At 45.3% G+C, this 16,085-nt stretch overlaps 1 protein-coding gene across 1 annotated transcript in view; it reads left to right on the top strand.

The window, feature by feature from the left end:
• Window positions 1–16,085, top strand: part of ZC3H18 (zinc finger CCCH-type containing 18) — a 67,710-nt gene that overhangs the window by 29,376 nt on the left and 22,249 nt on the right. The window contains exons 8-9 of the mRNA XM_019654481.1: window positions 2,540–2,657; window positions 4,050–4,318. Of these exons, the coding sequence (XP_019510026.1) occupies window positions 2,540–2,657; window positions 4,050–4,318 (387 nt within the window). The remainder of the gene's footprint in view (window positions 1–2,539; window positions 2,658–4,049; window positions 4,319–16,085) is intronic.

Below are 16,085 nucleotides of genomic sequence, written 5' to 3'. Positions count from 1 at the left end.
AGCTACCGTGAGTAGCTGGCAGCTGACATGAGCTGCCAAGAGCCGCCGTGAGCGGCCGTCCAGTGGCCAGCGACCGTGATCTGCCTCACCCGGGAAGAGCACAATGATAATACCAACATGGGCCAGTGAAGCGACACCCTCCACAACTAGACTGAAGGACAAAAGGACAGCAACTTGTCTGTTCCCTTTCCCCGGTTCCCCAATGTTGTTCCCCTCCCCCAACTGTCCAATAAAATCTTTAAAAAAAAAAAAGAAATGTCATCTCTGCACAGGGCTGTGGGGACTGTACAGAGAGGACTCCACTGAGTCCCCAAGGTTGCCCGTGGTCCAGAAGACACAGGGGCCCCCAGGATGCATGGGGTGTCGCCTGCGAGGAATAAGGCCATCTGCACTATCTGTCGGGAACAGAGCTTCTTAGTAAACCGGGGTCAGACTGTTAGGCCACATGCCCAGGGCCTACGACTGCCCTTGCCAATGTCTGTCCTTCAAGATCATGCCTGAGAAGGTAGTCATTGCCAGGTTGTGTTCATGGCAGCATTTTCTGGGTTTCTGAGCCCTGCGGGCTGGTAGGCGCCCAGACTTGGTTCTGAGGGAGGCAGGCTGAGGGATCGCTGCATGCACTTTCTCCATCGGCTATATCCTAAGACTGAGAAATCCCACAGGAGAGAGGCCATTTTCATTTTGCTTAACCAGTTTTCCCAAAATGAATTTGCCTGAACTCTCCTCTTTGAGGGAGCACATACCCTTACACCCATTTGGGAAAGTATTTTCTGGGGTCCTCATTGGCTATGTATTGTATTGTTTTTTTGTATTTTTAAGGTCACAGGAAAAGTCTGTGCCTTAGGGACCATAGTCCCTTCTCTCTGTGTAGCACGACGCCATACTGCTGGCCTCTGTGCATAGTTACTGATTGTTGTCATTAAATATTATCTGAGTAGTGTGAGGGTTAGATTGTTAGAAAGATGTCTGGCTGTTTGGGATGAAAAATAGCTGTGTCATTTGGCAGAGCCAGCCTCAGGTTTTCTCTGCCTGGAGCACTGGAAACACCAGAGGAGAGATTCCTAGAAAGCAGCCAGCAGAAGGCCCTGCAGACGACTGGAGATGGCAGCAGCAAGGGCTGCAGCACAGCCTGGCAGAGGCCCCTGCAGCCACCCAGAGTGGGGGTCTCTGTAAGCTGTGGGCACCTTGGTTTTCCCTGCCAGTTTACCCAAAGGGGAGAGTTGGTCTGGAGCCACGAAATCCCTGCAAGAACCTCTTGGGGCCCATCTGTTGCCAAGTGTACGTTTCCCTTTCCTCCACCCACCTCCCCCAGGTTCAAGGCACCCACAGGGCAGGTCCTCTGGGTCAGTGTGCTTGGCTGCTGGCCAAGGTGGGTGACGCCGGTCTACTCACACTTTCTTCCTAAGGATTGGTTAGTTGTCCTGTCCCTGTTGATCGAAAGTCCGTCTTTATCATGCATGCTGGGGCCTGTTTCTGGGCTTCTCTTTTATTCCTCCGGTCCATGTGTGTCTTCACCCCCAGGCTTCCTGTAATGTTGTCACATCGCAGGGTGTTTTTTGTCTTTTCCATATGTTCTTGGCTGGTCTTGCATATCTTTGTTCCCATGTGGATGTGAGGATCAGCTTGTCTCGCTCCATAAAGAAACTCATTGGTGTTTTTACTGGGATTGCCCTATATTTGTAAATTAATATAAGGAGAACTGACTTCTTGGTGATGTCCAGTCACCCTATCTAAAGACAAGGAATATTGTCACACAAACTTGTCTCTTTCAAGAGTGTTTTGAGGTAAGGTTCTGCACATCTCTGGTTAAATGTACTCATATTTTGTTCCTATTTTTTCTTCTTTCTTGCTGTTGTACATGAGTTTTCTCTACCTCTATCTTCTAAGGGTTTATTATTTGTGTATATGAAGGCGTTGGTTTCTGTATGTTAATTTTTCTCCATGTGCCTTATTGCGTGTGTGCTTTTGGCTGTTTGAATTGGCTTTATCATCAATTCTCAATTTTTCAGGCATAGTGTCATTTAATTTGCAAATTGAGATCATTTCGCTTCTTTTCCCATTCTGCCTCTCTTGGGCGCCTCCAGCCTGATCACAGTGGCAGTGCCTCCAACACGATGGCAGTTCATTGAGGAGGCAGCAGGCTTTCTTGCCTCGTCTCCATCTCATAGAAATACCTCCCCTGTTTTCCCAAAGTAAGATGCTAGCTTTATTCTAAAGTGTAATATATGTTTTGTCACATTAAGAAAGTATCATTTCCTATTTTCTTGAGTATTTTCATCAGGAAAGGGTATTGAATTTTTGTCACAGGTGTTTTCATCATCTGTAAATGAAATCCTATGACTTTTCTCTTTAGGTCTATGATGATATATAGTATACTCATGAATTTCCTAATATCGACTCAACCTTGCATTAAACCCCACTTAATCATGGTACATTGTTTTCTTAATGTGTTAGATTTTGTTTGTTAACATTTTATGTAATATTTTTACATTAATATTTTTAAGTGAAAACATTTACTTTTTCTTCGTTCTTTTTTCAGACTTGAGCCTTATGCAGATCCTTATTATGACTATGAAATAGAACGGTTCTGGCGTGGCGGACAGTACGAGAACTTCAGGGTGCAATATACAGAAACAGAACCGTACCACAATTACCGAGTAAGTAGGACTTACATGTGCAGATCTGAACTTCACTGATCCATTTGTTAAAATCGCCCCCTTTTTTTATTTATAGGACTTTATGTGGGTTTAATTGTGTCAGCACAGTGTACTAACTCCAGCCCAATTGACCATGGAGAAGTAATTCAGATCCCCAGGTTAAATTTGTGGTGATTTAAACAAAGACTTCCTTGGGCTTTTCTGTGTTCTTGCTATAGGTTTTGGGTTTTTTCCATTAGTTTTGCTGATTGGGTTATTGATATAAGTTTGCAGGGGAGTGTGTTCCACCCCCTTGAGCACATTATTTCTTCAGGCCCCTTAGTAATACCAGTTATAATTGTGCTTAACCAGTTAAGTACATTTCTGTGGGCCTCTACCAGCCATGCCTTTTTCGTCTAATGGCGAATCGGCCTATATTGGTATTTCTCTGAGAATTTAATATATTTATGAATATATGTGCTTCAGCCTTTGAGCCCCTAATTTTAATGTTTTTAGGGTGATATGAAAAAGCTGCCACTAGGAAGAGATCAGCTAGAGGCAGTTTAGTAGTTTTTGTGCTGTGACTTACGTGACAGCCATGTGTTTTTAGGACCAAAGGAGGATACCTGCCCCGGGAGCCCATTAGTTGGTGAGCTTCTAGAGAGATGAGGATACTGGTTGACCACCTGTGCTGCTCTATCTGGTTGAGCAGATTCCTCACTGCAGTTGGGCTCAGGGGTGCAGGTGTCTCGTGCCGGGCAGGGCAGCTTTGGAGGTAGCAGGGACCTGCTGGAGTCCCTTTCCACCACGTTCCCCCACTGTATCCAAGGGGCAGGCCAGCATGAAGGTCAGGAGTGCACTTCATTTCCCTACAGGCCACCTAATGCCCGAAAACCATCAGTGAGCTGTGGTTAAGGCTTTATTCACTTTTAACTTTGAATATTACAGCAAATGAATGAATGAGAACAGAGCAATAGTTCACAAGGGTGTTCAAGGATTGTGGTTAGAAAAATAAGAGCCACCATTTTGGGGTGCCCACCCTGTTCCAGACAGCACTAAGTAGAGTGTTTTAGGCGCCCCGGGCCTGGGCCTGTGTGAAGCCTGGCTTGTCTCCACCCTACAAGAGCTGAGGCCAGGGAGGCCCACTGGCTCATGTCAGAACTCGCACCAGCCTGGGATGCTGACTAGTCCAGAATCAGTGGTTGGAAGAGTTCGCTCCTAGGTGCAATTCCACCCTAATTGGCATCGGATCCATTTTTTAACATTGCATTTTAAGGAGAAACTTTGAAACAAAATTAACACCAAAGATTGTCCCTAATCTTTATTGGCTTGCTCTGTTGCATTTTCTCTGTGCTTTTCATTACAAGTGTTTAAATTGCAGCTGGTGTGTGTGTGTTTGGCTTTTCAACAAAGGAAAGGGAAAGGGAACGAGAGCGAGAGAACAGACAGCGCGAGCGCGAGCGGGAGCGGGAGCGAGACCGAGAGCGGGAGCGCCGGCAGCGGGAGCGCGAGCGGGAGCGGGAGCGCGAGCGAGACAAGGAGCGGCAGCGGAGGAAAGAGGAGTGGGAGCGAGAGCGAGCCAAGCGGGACGAGAAGGACAGACAGCACAGAGACCGAGACAGGGAGAAAGAGCGGGAGAAGGAGAAGGAGAAGCCAAAGCCCCGCTCCCCGCAGCCGCCAAGGTAGGCTGCCCACCGCTCGGGTCCCTGCTGGGGTCCGGGAGTCCGGGGTGTGGGACCCTGAGAGGAGTGGGGCTTGGGGCTCCGCAGCTCCACTGTCTGGGCCCCATTGGCCAGCAGGCACACCTGCTTCCCACAGCTCCATACCCACAGTCCCAAAACCAGTTGCTGGAAAAATGCTGATGGGTTTTGAATCGTAGGTGCTGCCCTGTCATGCAACATGCCTGTTATGGAACATGTACTATGTGCACCATATTACTGACCTAAATCAGGACGTCCTGAATTCCCAGTTCCCCTGGGGCTTGAGAGAAGGAATTGGGAGCTGCAGGATGTGCATGTTGCTGGCCACAGTGTGGCGCTCTAGCAGCTAGAACACAGGCCCTGAGTTTCCAGGTGGCCAGCTGGCCACTCAGCTTAGCCTGTTCTCTGTGTGGCAGGTTCCATGCTGCTTGCATGGGAGCTTCCAGTTGGACTGCTGCAGTGAGTGGTGAGGACGTGCCCCACAGCAAAGGCCCAAGGTGTGGGGCAGGCAGGCCCTAGGGCTTGTCACAGCCCTTTTTTTTTTTTTAACATATTAAATTCTGGAGCAAAACAGGTGGTCCTTGCTAGAAAATCATAAAACTTAATGAAGTTTTATTATTAAAGCTGTATTTTTTTATAGCTTTATTGAGATCTAATTCACAGACCATGCAATACACCCATTTAAAATATACAGATTCACTGGTTTATAGCATATTCATAGACTTGTGGTGCTATCACCACAATTTTAAAACACCTTTAGCCCTCTAAAAGAAACCTTGTACCCATTAGCAGTCACTCCCTATTTTCCTCAAACACCCCCCCCCACACACACACACACACACACACCAAGCTACCAAGCTCCTGGCAACCACTAATCCACCTTCTATCTCTATGGATTTGCTTATTGTGGACATTTCATATAAATGGAATTATATAATATATGGTCTTTTGTGATTGGCTCCTTTCACTTAGCGTAATGTTTCCCAGTGTTCATCCACATTGTGGCATGTAACAATATGTTATGTTAAGTAAAACTTGGCCTTTTTATGGCCAAGTAATATTCCATTGTGTGGCTATACAACATTTTGTTTAACCATCCATTGATGGACATTTGGGTTGTTTCTAACTTTTGGCTATCATGAATATGAACATTCATGTACATTCAAGTTTAAGTGTGAACATAGTTTTCATTTCTCTTGGGTAAACACCTATTGGTGGAATTTCTGGCTCATGTGGTAACTATGCTTAACCTTTCGAGGAACCGCTAGACTTTTCTAAAGTAGCTGCAACATTTCACATTCCCGTCAGAAATGTGTGAGGGCTCCAGTTTCTTCATCATCCTTGCCAACACTTGTTATCCATCTTTTTTATTACAGCCATCCTAGTGGATATGAAGTGGTATCTCATTGCAGTTTGATTTACTTTTCTCTGATAATTAAGGGTATTGAGCATCTTTTCATGTGCTTATTGACATGTGTATGTATTCTTTGGAAAAATGTCTATTCAGATCCTTATCCCATTTTAAAATTTGGTAGGCTTCATTCTTAAGTTGTAAAATTTCTTTATATATTCTAGGTACAAGTCCCTTATCAGATATCTAATTTGCAAATACATTCTCCCATTCTGTGGGTTGTCATGTCATTTTCTTGACGATATTTGTCGTCTTTTTAAATTTTTTTAAGGGAAAGCCTCTTATTTTTATTCCAGCTTTATTTAGATATAACATTGTGTAAGTTTAAGGTATATAATGTGATTATTCGATACTTACATTCTGAACCGATTACCACAGTAAAATTAGTTAACACCAACATCACCTCACATAATTACCTTTTTTGAGTGTATGGTAATAAAAGATATACTCTCTTAGCAACTTTCAGCTGTACAATACAATAGTATTAACTCCGGTCACCATGCTGTACGTTAGATCCCATAACTTATTCACCTTATAACTAGAAATTTGTACCATTTGACCAGTATCTCCCTATTTCCCCCATCCCCTAGCACATGGCAACCACCATTCTATTCTCTGGGGGTCTGGCTTTTTGGATTCTACATATAGGTGAGAATATACACTGAGAACAGAGAGTCTTTGTCTGACTTATTTCACTTAGCATTAATGCCGTCCATGTTGTCAAAAATAACAGGATGTCCTTATTCATATTCCATTGAATATATAGACCACATTTTCTTTATCCATTTACTCGTTGACAGACACTTAGATTGTTTTTATGCCTTGGCTATTGTGAATAATGCTTCAGTGAACATGGACATGCACATATCTCTTTAAGAATGATTTCATTTCCCTTGGATATATACCTAGAAGTGGGATTGACTTGCTAGATCATATGATAGTGTTTTTTTTAATTTCTTGAGGAACCTCAATATTGTTTTCCATAACCGTTGCACCAGTTTACATTCCCACCAGCAGTGCAGTGGGGTTCCCCTTCTCCACATCCTTTCCAACGCTTGTTATTGTTTTTTTTGGTAATAGCCATCCTAACAGGTATGAGGAAATATCTCGTGGTTTTGATTTGGATTTCCTGATGATGAGTGATGTTGAGCATCTTTTCATATATTTGCTCGTCATTTATATGTCGTCTTTGAGAAACTAGTCAGATCCGCTGCCTATTTTTGAGATTATTTTGGTTTTTTGCTATTGAGTTGTAGGAGTTCATTATATTTTTTTATATTAACCCTTTATCAGATATACGGTTTGCAAATATTTATTTTCTCCCTTCTGTAGGTTGTGGCTACTCCTAGCAGTCTCCCCACTCACTCCTGTCTTCCCACCGTTTTATGGTCCCTCATTCACTTCTCTGTTATCATCTATTGACCTCCTAGAATGTAACCCCCTGGAGAGCCATGTAGTCTCAGGGCTGGCACAGAGCTGACTCTCATGAACTTGATGGAGCCATAGATGAGTTTGGGGTTTGGTAGCAGCCTGCATTTTTACCTTATGTGATACAAGAGAGTACTGTAGGATTGGTAAAATTGCAGGCTGAGTACTGCAGTCAGAATTAACTCAGTCTGCTTTCCAGATTCATCAAATGGCCTTGTTTTCATGTGTATCCAGATCTCTGGTCTTAAGCAGAGACACAAGAAAGACAGGCAAGTGACAGCTAGGATGTCACTACCCATGTAACTCTGTGGATTCCTGAATCACATTAGCAAGTGGTTTACAAGTGTATTTACTCATATTTACTCAGGCTACCAACCCTTTCCCCAACCCCTACTAACATCGATTGTTTCCGAGAAGCCAGGCAGCTCTTTCAAATCAGGTGTCTGTATTTCCAGCTGAGGGACCCAGGAGAGGGTTTTTATACCCACAGTGTACTTTTTGGAGAACCTGTTAAAGAGGACAGCCACACAGGTCAGCTGCATTTCTCTGCTTGTTACTAACTTGTGGGACAAATGCCCATCTAGTGCTCACTTGTATCTCCAGTGTTGCCTGACCTCTCCAAAGCAAAGTGCATACGAATCCAAAAAAGAGTGTTTTAAAAGCTGTGGCATTTATTGGCTTGGCCCCAAGCAGCAGATTGCTGTGAACTGCCTCCAAATCCAATGTTTGCATAACTATAGACTCTCAAGTGAGGAAAAGATCAGTGGTAACTCAGCTGAACTAGTAAGTTGGGGATCTGGAAGCTTGACTGAGTTCTCCCTGAAATCAGATGCACTTTTCCCACCAAACTGGGTGGATCTGTTCTCCCCTCACCCCACCCGGATTACTGACCTGATTTGTTCCCTTCTTTTCCTCCCCAAACTCTCACTTATTCTCCTGTGGGCCTCCACCCCGCAGCACCTATTGCCATCAGCAAAGGTGGGACACCCCTGTCACTTGGTCTGGATTTAGCCTGTCTCACTAGTGCTATGGAGTCCTGAACCTCATCTTTGATCTCCTGGCTGGAGTCCTGCCAGCCTCGCTACCAGCCTGAGGGCTGAGGTTTCACCAGAGCAGAATTTCCAGCATGGCCTCCTAGTTCCTTTGATCAGCAGAGCTGGAAGCTGGCATGACCACTTCAGGAGGTGGCTGAGTTCCTCTGGAATAATACCTTTATATGATCTCCCAGTTATAGAAGAGCTTGTTTATTTAGGCTTCAGCAGGTTCGGAATTTTTCATCAGTAGCTGGATGAAAAGAACTTTTCTTACCTAAAATAGGAGGATGATATAACTACATCCAGAAAGAACCACTTGGGAAGCTATTGTCTTCAGCCACTTTTTGAGGACAGAATCAGTACTGGGAATATTACTCGCAGGGTCCAGTAGACATAAGTAGGAGTGGACGATGATAAACTTTAATAAAATACAGTGGTTCTTCTGTGTAATCTGCAACCAAGAGCTTTAAGCCCAGATGCCCTGTTACCAGGAGAGAGAGGCACAGGCACAGCAGGCCAGCAGGGTACCAGAGCTCCCTTCTCCCACCACCTCGCTGCCCGCTTTCCTACCGCTCTCCCTCACCTGCCCGAGCTGTACCTCTCTAAGGTAATTGGTGAGCTGTCTTCTGTCAAAGCTCTACCTCGGGGATATCTCGGCTTTTCTCTAGATCTCCCAGGTTAGATGCAGTGTCACTATTTAGAGATTGTGTCACTCTTCGCCCAGGTTTTCCTTTTATAATTATCCCTTTTGAGAACTTTTGCCCACTCCTGTACTGGGGCTATTTTTAGATAGAATAGAACCTTTTAACCTATTCTATAGAACACATCACTGTAGATAGAGGGAAATTCCTTTTGTGAAACCTCCTGCTCTTGACAGCCAAGCCAGTGGGTGTGCTTCCTGGGTGGAGCTGAGGCGGGGAATTAGGATGTTCTTTGGCTTAGGTGAATTAATATCATTCCAGATATAAAGAGTAACTGGGACCTTCCTGGAGGAATTGCTCAGTACCTGTTATCTTTAAAGCTGTTGACTAAACAGTCATATGGGCATTTGAGGTTTGATGGTGCCCCTTGGGGTTAAAATGGCAGGTTCCTCATTTCCTAGGAGATTTGTTTAATCCTCATAAGGGAGTACAGTAATACTTTGGTTTGTAAGCATAATTCATTCCGGAAACAAACAACTCGTATCGCTCGTTTACCACGTTAAAATGTATTAGAAATGTTTGCTTATCTTGCGGAACACTGGCAAACCAAGTTACTCACAATCCAAGGTTTTACTGTACTTATCCACTCCTTTCCTCACACTCACTGAAGCCTGGTTGTTTCCCTGATGGAGTTCTCGTCACCTGGGGCTGCCAATGCCCTGCGCACTGCCTCTTAGTACAGGTGGTTGGTGGGCTGTCACGTCACCCTCAAGGCTGCCCTGGCGTTAAAGTGCTAACCTGCAGGTCTTAGTTTGAGACGCACCAGGGGCCCCAGGGCAGGTTGGGTCCCAGCAAGCATACATAGCCTTCTTCAAAGGGGTTTGTAACTCCCCAGAAAGGCTCAGAACCTCTGGTCTAGTCTTGTCCTGGGGGCAGGGAATACCTGCAGTTAGGGAGGATACTGGCAATAAACGTGCTGCAGGCAGGATCACTGCACTTCGTGTCTCTGTCTAGCTCAGACTCACCCTTACAGCTGTAGCTGAAGCTGTGTGACCTGCCACTATAGAGAGAAAGGTGACAGTCACTCAGGTCTTCTCTAACTGGTCCCTGGGACTCTGTTGTCTTTTTTGAAAAACATATATTTATATATTGGGTTTCCCTCAGCTTTTGGTGACTACACGTATTTCCCTCCCTATTTTTAAGGCATGGAAGCCTCTCCAGCCTTGTGCAGAGCAGTGCTGGTCATCTCAGTTTCCTTTCTGCTTTGCCTCCAGCAGCCAGGGGTTCACCACCACCTTTCGGTGCCATCTCATTGGTGTGCATATCTTATATGGTGGAATTCACTGATTTCCTGAATTTGAACATTATGAGTTGGGATTGATTTGTGCCTAGACCCCCGTGATGGTGTCTCACACCTTTGCTGATGCTGAGTGTGTCAGACGACCACACCTGCACTGCTGTTAGCAGCCACACAGGATGTGTGTAACCGGGGAAGCAGGATGGTGCTGTCCTGAGGCCCTGTGATGGGCTGGTCGCCTCCCACTCCACTCCTGGCTCTGTCATTGCACGTACTGGTCCCTGATGAGCCAGGCAGTTAAACTGCTCAGAGTTAGATCCCCATCACGTAGGCTTGGCTTTCACATAGTCACTAATTTTTCTGTTAGCACAAAAGACACTCCCCTGAGAATTTAATAAACCTATTTTACCTTTATAATCTCTCATTCTAATCTGTCCTGGGCAGGGCTTAATTGCTTGGCTTGGAGAAAGTCATTTTGCCCGGGACAGTTTTAAGAAAAAATGTATCCTGTTTAACTTCTTAACTCCTTACCCACTGAATTGTCCAGAAGTTGCCCAATTATTTGATAAAGATGAAAAGATAAATAGTGGTTGCTCGTGTATTCAAGGTTAAGTATAGACATCTGATATGGGTAGGCATTAGATAAGTACAGATGAATACAAATACAATCCTGAATTAGAAGCATTCTTGAGCCTGTTTGAGCCTTGCTCTGTTTATAGTCATAGCTGTCTAGTCACTCTGTGGACCAAGGGTGGGAAGTGGAGAAATAACATGAAGAACCTAAGGCAATGTTCATAGTCTTAGAAATTCAGAAAATGTATTTGAATGACAAGCCCTCACCACGGAAAGGAAGTCTTGATGACACCTGCCCACTGCTTAAAGCAGTACAGATTATTTTTCTTTCTATTCATCCAAAAATTAAACTGTGAGTGGGGACATAAGTGTGACCTTTGTTAGGAGTTACATTTTTCTCAGGTTTACCTTCTTGTTATTAAGTTCAAATATGTTTTCAAAATCTGAGGATTAAAGTGATGGGTCTGTCACCCCTGGGTGTCCCCTGGCTGGGGAAAGCCTATCTGTCCTGTCCCCACCTTCTCAAGCCTCCGTTGGGAGGACTGCTGCCCACAATGGGCCCTCGGAAAGCCCTGCTCCTTCAGGGCCCCCCAGTCAGAGCTGGACTCTGGGCCCTGGAATCAGCAGGGTTCTGGGACTTGCCCTGGGCCTCAGCATGCATTTGCATGTTGCTGTAGGCCTTCTCCTCAGCCCTGTGAGGGACGCAGAGTTGGGAAATGTGAATAGGAAATACAAGCTAGATCACATTCTTACTTGTGTGTGGGTCCCTTAAGAAAGGGCCACACAGCATGACGGAGGTTGGAGGAGGGGTTACAGCCAGCTGGGTGGATCATAAAACGTAATGATAGTCCTGGACAGGGAATGGAAGGACTGCGTTTGAGGTGGGCATGCTGGAGAGAGGGATTGATTATTGGGACTTGGAGTTTCTTCTGTTGCAGGCATTCACTCTGGTGCACTGGAAACAGGAGCCTCCTCCCTTGTGTGGTGTGGAGCAGGGAAGGATGCGGTGGCAGGATGCACTGGGTGGCAGGATGCACTGGGGGCCGGGCAGGAGGCCCCCACCCCCACCCCCGGGTAGTCCAGGAAGGGGATGTGGCAGCCCCTAGCACACTCAGGGCCCCTGTAGGCAGTTTTGCTCAGTGTTAAGGAAGGTGAGCAGAGTGTAATGCTCCATGAAGGTTCCCCAATGAAATAGCAGAGAGGAGCTGCCATGACAGGCGTTCTGAGCTTCTCCAGACATGAGTGAGTTCAGTTAAGAGGAAATCCATGTGCTTCGAATTCCCTTTTCCTGTATCATTTTTCCCCTTTTCCCTGTATCTTTATTACATGTTTAGCCCTTTTGATTTTAGAAGGACCTTCATCCTTTTTATCTTTTCTTACCTTTGACCCCAAACCTGGCAGCCACCCAGGTCGGAATTTCCAGACATGCTCGCTCTGGCCACATTGCATCATCAACACTAACACCTCTGGTGCTGATGTCAGATGTGAGTGCGTCCAGAGTTGACTCAGGAACGCTTTGTTGTGTTTTACTGTGACATTTTTCTTTTGACAGTCATAGAACAGCTGACCTCTGCCCCTTGGAGTCTCTCTGTGGCCTTGAACAAAGGACCACGTGCCAGGGAGATAATATTGTGTGGTGGCTGTGCCCGGGCGTCAGAGGTTACTGGAGGGTTTTTTCCCCCCTGTCTGTTTAGAAGTGTTTATGCAAATTCCAAACTGGTCGGCCAGCTCTTGATGTCAGTATTCCTGACTGAGGTCCTCTCTTACCAGCTGTCTCCACTCAGCTAGGTTTTCATCCCGGTCACATCTTCAGATTGTTAAGTGACTGACCTGCACACAGGGCTTTAGTGGTTGGCATGTGTGGAAGTGGTGGCAAGCCTGCTCTTTTCTGTTTGGGTATAGTCGATCTCTACTTTTTCAGGCCCTCTTCTGGGGTGTTGTCATTCACTGAGAGAAGGGCTTCGGCCTTAGGTATCTTGGGCTCTCTCAGAAAGCAGAAGTACAGCCTGACTTCTCTGCCATCAGCTCGAGGCACTGGCATGACCCCAGCCCCACAGCCCAAGCAAACCTGTCTGGCCACCTGGGGACCTGGATCATGGGCTCCATGGTCAGAGGTGCCAGCATCAACCAGAATTTCCAGGGCACATCGGCCTAAGCCCTGTTCTCTAGTTATTGTTCCCTTACTCACTAGGTCCGTGTTTCATTTGCTGCTGTGCGCAGGAACGGCTTCTGCTGTCCCTGATGGTGTGGCATTTAAAGACAGTTGAGGACTCACGTCCCCGACAGTGTGCTCTCTTTACAAGCCCCTCTGAACCCCACAGCCTGAGGTCAGCGGGCAGAGGCACCTTCTTTCTCCTTTGAGGTTCCTGTAAGAGATGAGAACACGCCACTAAAACCAGTGAATAGTAAAATTCCTGAGTGTGCACTCGTCAACAGTATTAAAAGATTTACTTTGCAGAAATAGAAAAAAACTTTTAATAAACATTTTCTTGTAATAATTTAAACCATAATGATTTAGGAAAGCTTGGAAAGCTTTCTAAAAAATAAAGAGAGAAGTAAGGAAGAGAAGATGGGTGGAGATGACTGCCGCTGTTAACAGCGTGGCCACACTCCCACAGCGCGTGTGTTTGAGAGTTTGGGAGCATATCTATTGGGTTGTCGGAAAAGTCGTGACGTGTTTTTTCTACGTTTTTCATTGCAAAAATGTATCATGACTTTTCCGACAACCCAATATATTGCGTCTTTCCCCCAACTTTTCCCAATATCATATGAACATTTTTCCCAAATGGAATTTTTAATGAATTTGTTACTGATTGTTAATTCAGTCATTTTTTCCTAAAACATCTGCCATTAAAATAGATGATTTAAGTTCTGCATCCCAGTCTAAAACCATTTCTTCCTGGTTTGGGTCCCCCACGTCTGGGGAAGGAAACCAGCTGGGACTCAGCTCATTCATATTTGACTTTGGTGGTCTGCGGAGTGACTCATTAACACAGAGTGACCCTTAAACTCACCTCATTCTTGTGCCAGCTGCATGATTTGCTATATCCAGGTACCACCTATACTGTTCATTTATATAATGTTTAATATTTTCACATTTTAAACTGGGGTCACTGCCAGGCTTGGTGCTGGCCCTTCAGAAGTGGCACCAGCTGTTGCCGCCATCTGTGTAGGGCTGGCTCTGGGGATGATGGGAGTGTTTAGGCCCATCCGTGGCACAAGCCCAAAGAATGAGACACTTCAGGGACACCTCCAGGCCTCGTCCTGGCACTGTTAAAGGAGCCAGCTCACTGTGAAACCCATAGTCTTTTATCTCCAGAGTTAGTGAAAGAGTCTTCCTGGTAAGGAAGTGTTGACTAAAAGATTACGGAGGCCTGCACTGGCCACCTCACTGTGGCCTCAAGTGGTTTTCTTTGCCAGGTATGAGGACAGGGTACAGCATTCTTTTCTCCTTTTGCATCACTACAGCCAGAGCTTTCGGTAAGGTCTTGGCTGCTTCATGAATCACTCCCTTGATGTCCACCTGTTCCTCTCTCTCCCTGTGTTAGAAGGGCTGCAGGTTGACAAAGCTGGGCCACTCTGATGACTAATGAAAAACCTGGTGACCAAGGTGTTCCATTTCCTGTTGCATTTTTAGAATGAGAATAACACAGGAAGTTTAAAGGTGAAAGCAGCTTCCGGATGGCCTGTGGCAGGCTGGAATCATCAGACAGGTTTCGCTTCCTTCCTGGATTACTTTTCCAAGAGGACACGTTTATGAGCTTATGTAGTAATAGCTCTTGGGATTTGGGCTGAGGTAACAAGGATTTTATCCATCAATTGAGTGTGTCCTTAGGGCAGTTTTAAGTGTTGGGTGTTGTTCCTGTGTGGGACTCTTAGCAAATAGTAGGCATGGAACTTGCTAGTGAGTAGATTGAACAGGCAATGGTTTTTATGTTAATGATGAAATATAACTAGATGCTGGTCACAGCAAAACCAGGTGTAAGCCAACATGCTGAGATGCTGGTGGTGAATTCATAGTAACTAAAAATCTACTCCAAAAAGTCAGGACCTTCTATAAAGAAAACCATTATCCTTTGCCGACATAAAAGAAGACATGAATAAATGGCAAGATGCTGTTAATAAGTTTAATAACATTCTAATCCAGTGGGGCTGAGGGAGCAGGGTCTGATTGTATTGCTAAAGTTCTTCTGTAGGTAAAGATAGGCAGGATGTACCAAGTAATCTTTGAAAATTAAGAGTAGTGGGAATTTTAACTACCGCTGCGTCTCGACTTTCAATGGTGTTACATCCCGATAAACCTATTGTAAGTTGAAAATATTGTAAGTCGAAAATGCATTTAATGCACCTAACCTACTGAATGTCATAGCTTAGCCTAGCCTGCCTTCTACGTGTTCAGAACACATTAAATTAGCCTACAGTTGGGCAAAACCATCCAACACGATGAATACACTGGAGTGTATCAGTTGTTGACACTCTTGATTGTGGGTTATTGCCACTGCCCAGCATCACGAGAGAACATCGTACCAAATATCACTAGCCTGGGAAAAGATCAAAATTCAAAGTACAGTTTTTACTGACTGCGTATTGCTTTCGCATCGTCATGAAGTTGAAAAATCGTAAGTCAAACCGTCGTAATTGGGGGACCGTCTGTATATTGTGGACCTATTTGCAGATACAATTCTAGAATGAGAGTAGAATAATTAATGGGACAGCACAACCCATGAGCACTCCCCCCTCAGAATAAGAACTTATATACACCAAAGATGGCATCTCCTCATAAGCCATTTGGGAAAGAGATGCTGGTCAGCCAGTGCTGCGGGAAAGAAACTAGATCAACTAGAAGGAAAACGCAAGTGAATATGACTTGGAATGGAAACGGGCCCTGTTAGCCTAAAGGAAAACCACGCATGAGAAGGAACAGGAATTGATTTGATGATGAAAATGTTCTGCTCTGTGTGTCAAACGGCACCACAAAACACTATAAAAAAGCAGGTAGCCTGGGAAAGGGTTCCGATCCTTCAAAAAAATCAGAGCTTACTAGAAAACTGGCCAAGAACAAGGCAGACGACAAGAACTCACAGGTGCCAGGAAGCACAGAGGACAGAGCCCTGCAGCCATTGGAGGTGCCGCTAGGAACAAACCGGAGCCTGTTTCTGTGTGTGCAGTTGCGAGGATTTGGGGTTTATTTTTGTCTGGTGGTGCTTGTGGCATTTCACTGGTAACACAGGAACCCAGCATTGTTGAGAATGAGGTCAAATGGGCACCTTACACTGCTGGATGAATATAAATTGGTTTCACCTTCGGGGAAAATGTTTTGACAATGTACCAAGAGCCTGGAAAATGCCTCTCCTTTGACCCAATG

This window comes from Hipposideros armiger, unplaced genomic scaffold, assembly GCF_001890085.2.
Source record: "Hipposideros armiger isolate ML-2016 unplaced genomic scaffold, ASM189008v1 scaffold_224, whole genome shotgun sequence".
NCBI lineage: Eukaryota > Metazoa > Chordata > Mammalia > Chiroptera > Hipposideridae > Hipposideros > Hipposideros armiger.
The sequence above is the reverse complement of the archived record's forward strand: the minus strand, read 5'-3'. Positions and strand labels throughout refer to the sequence as shown.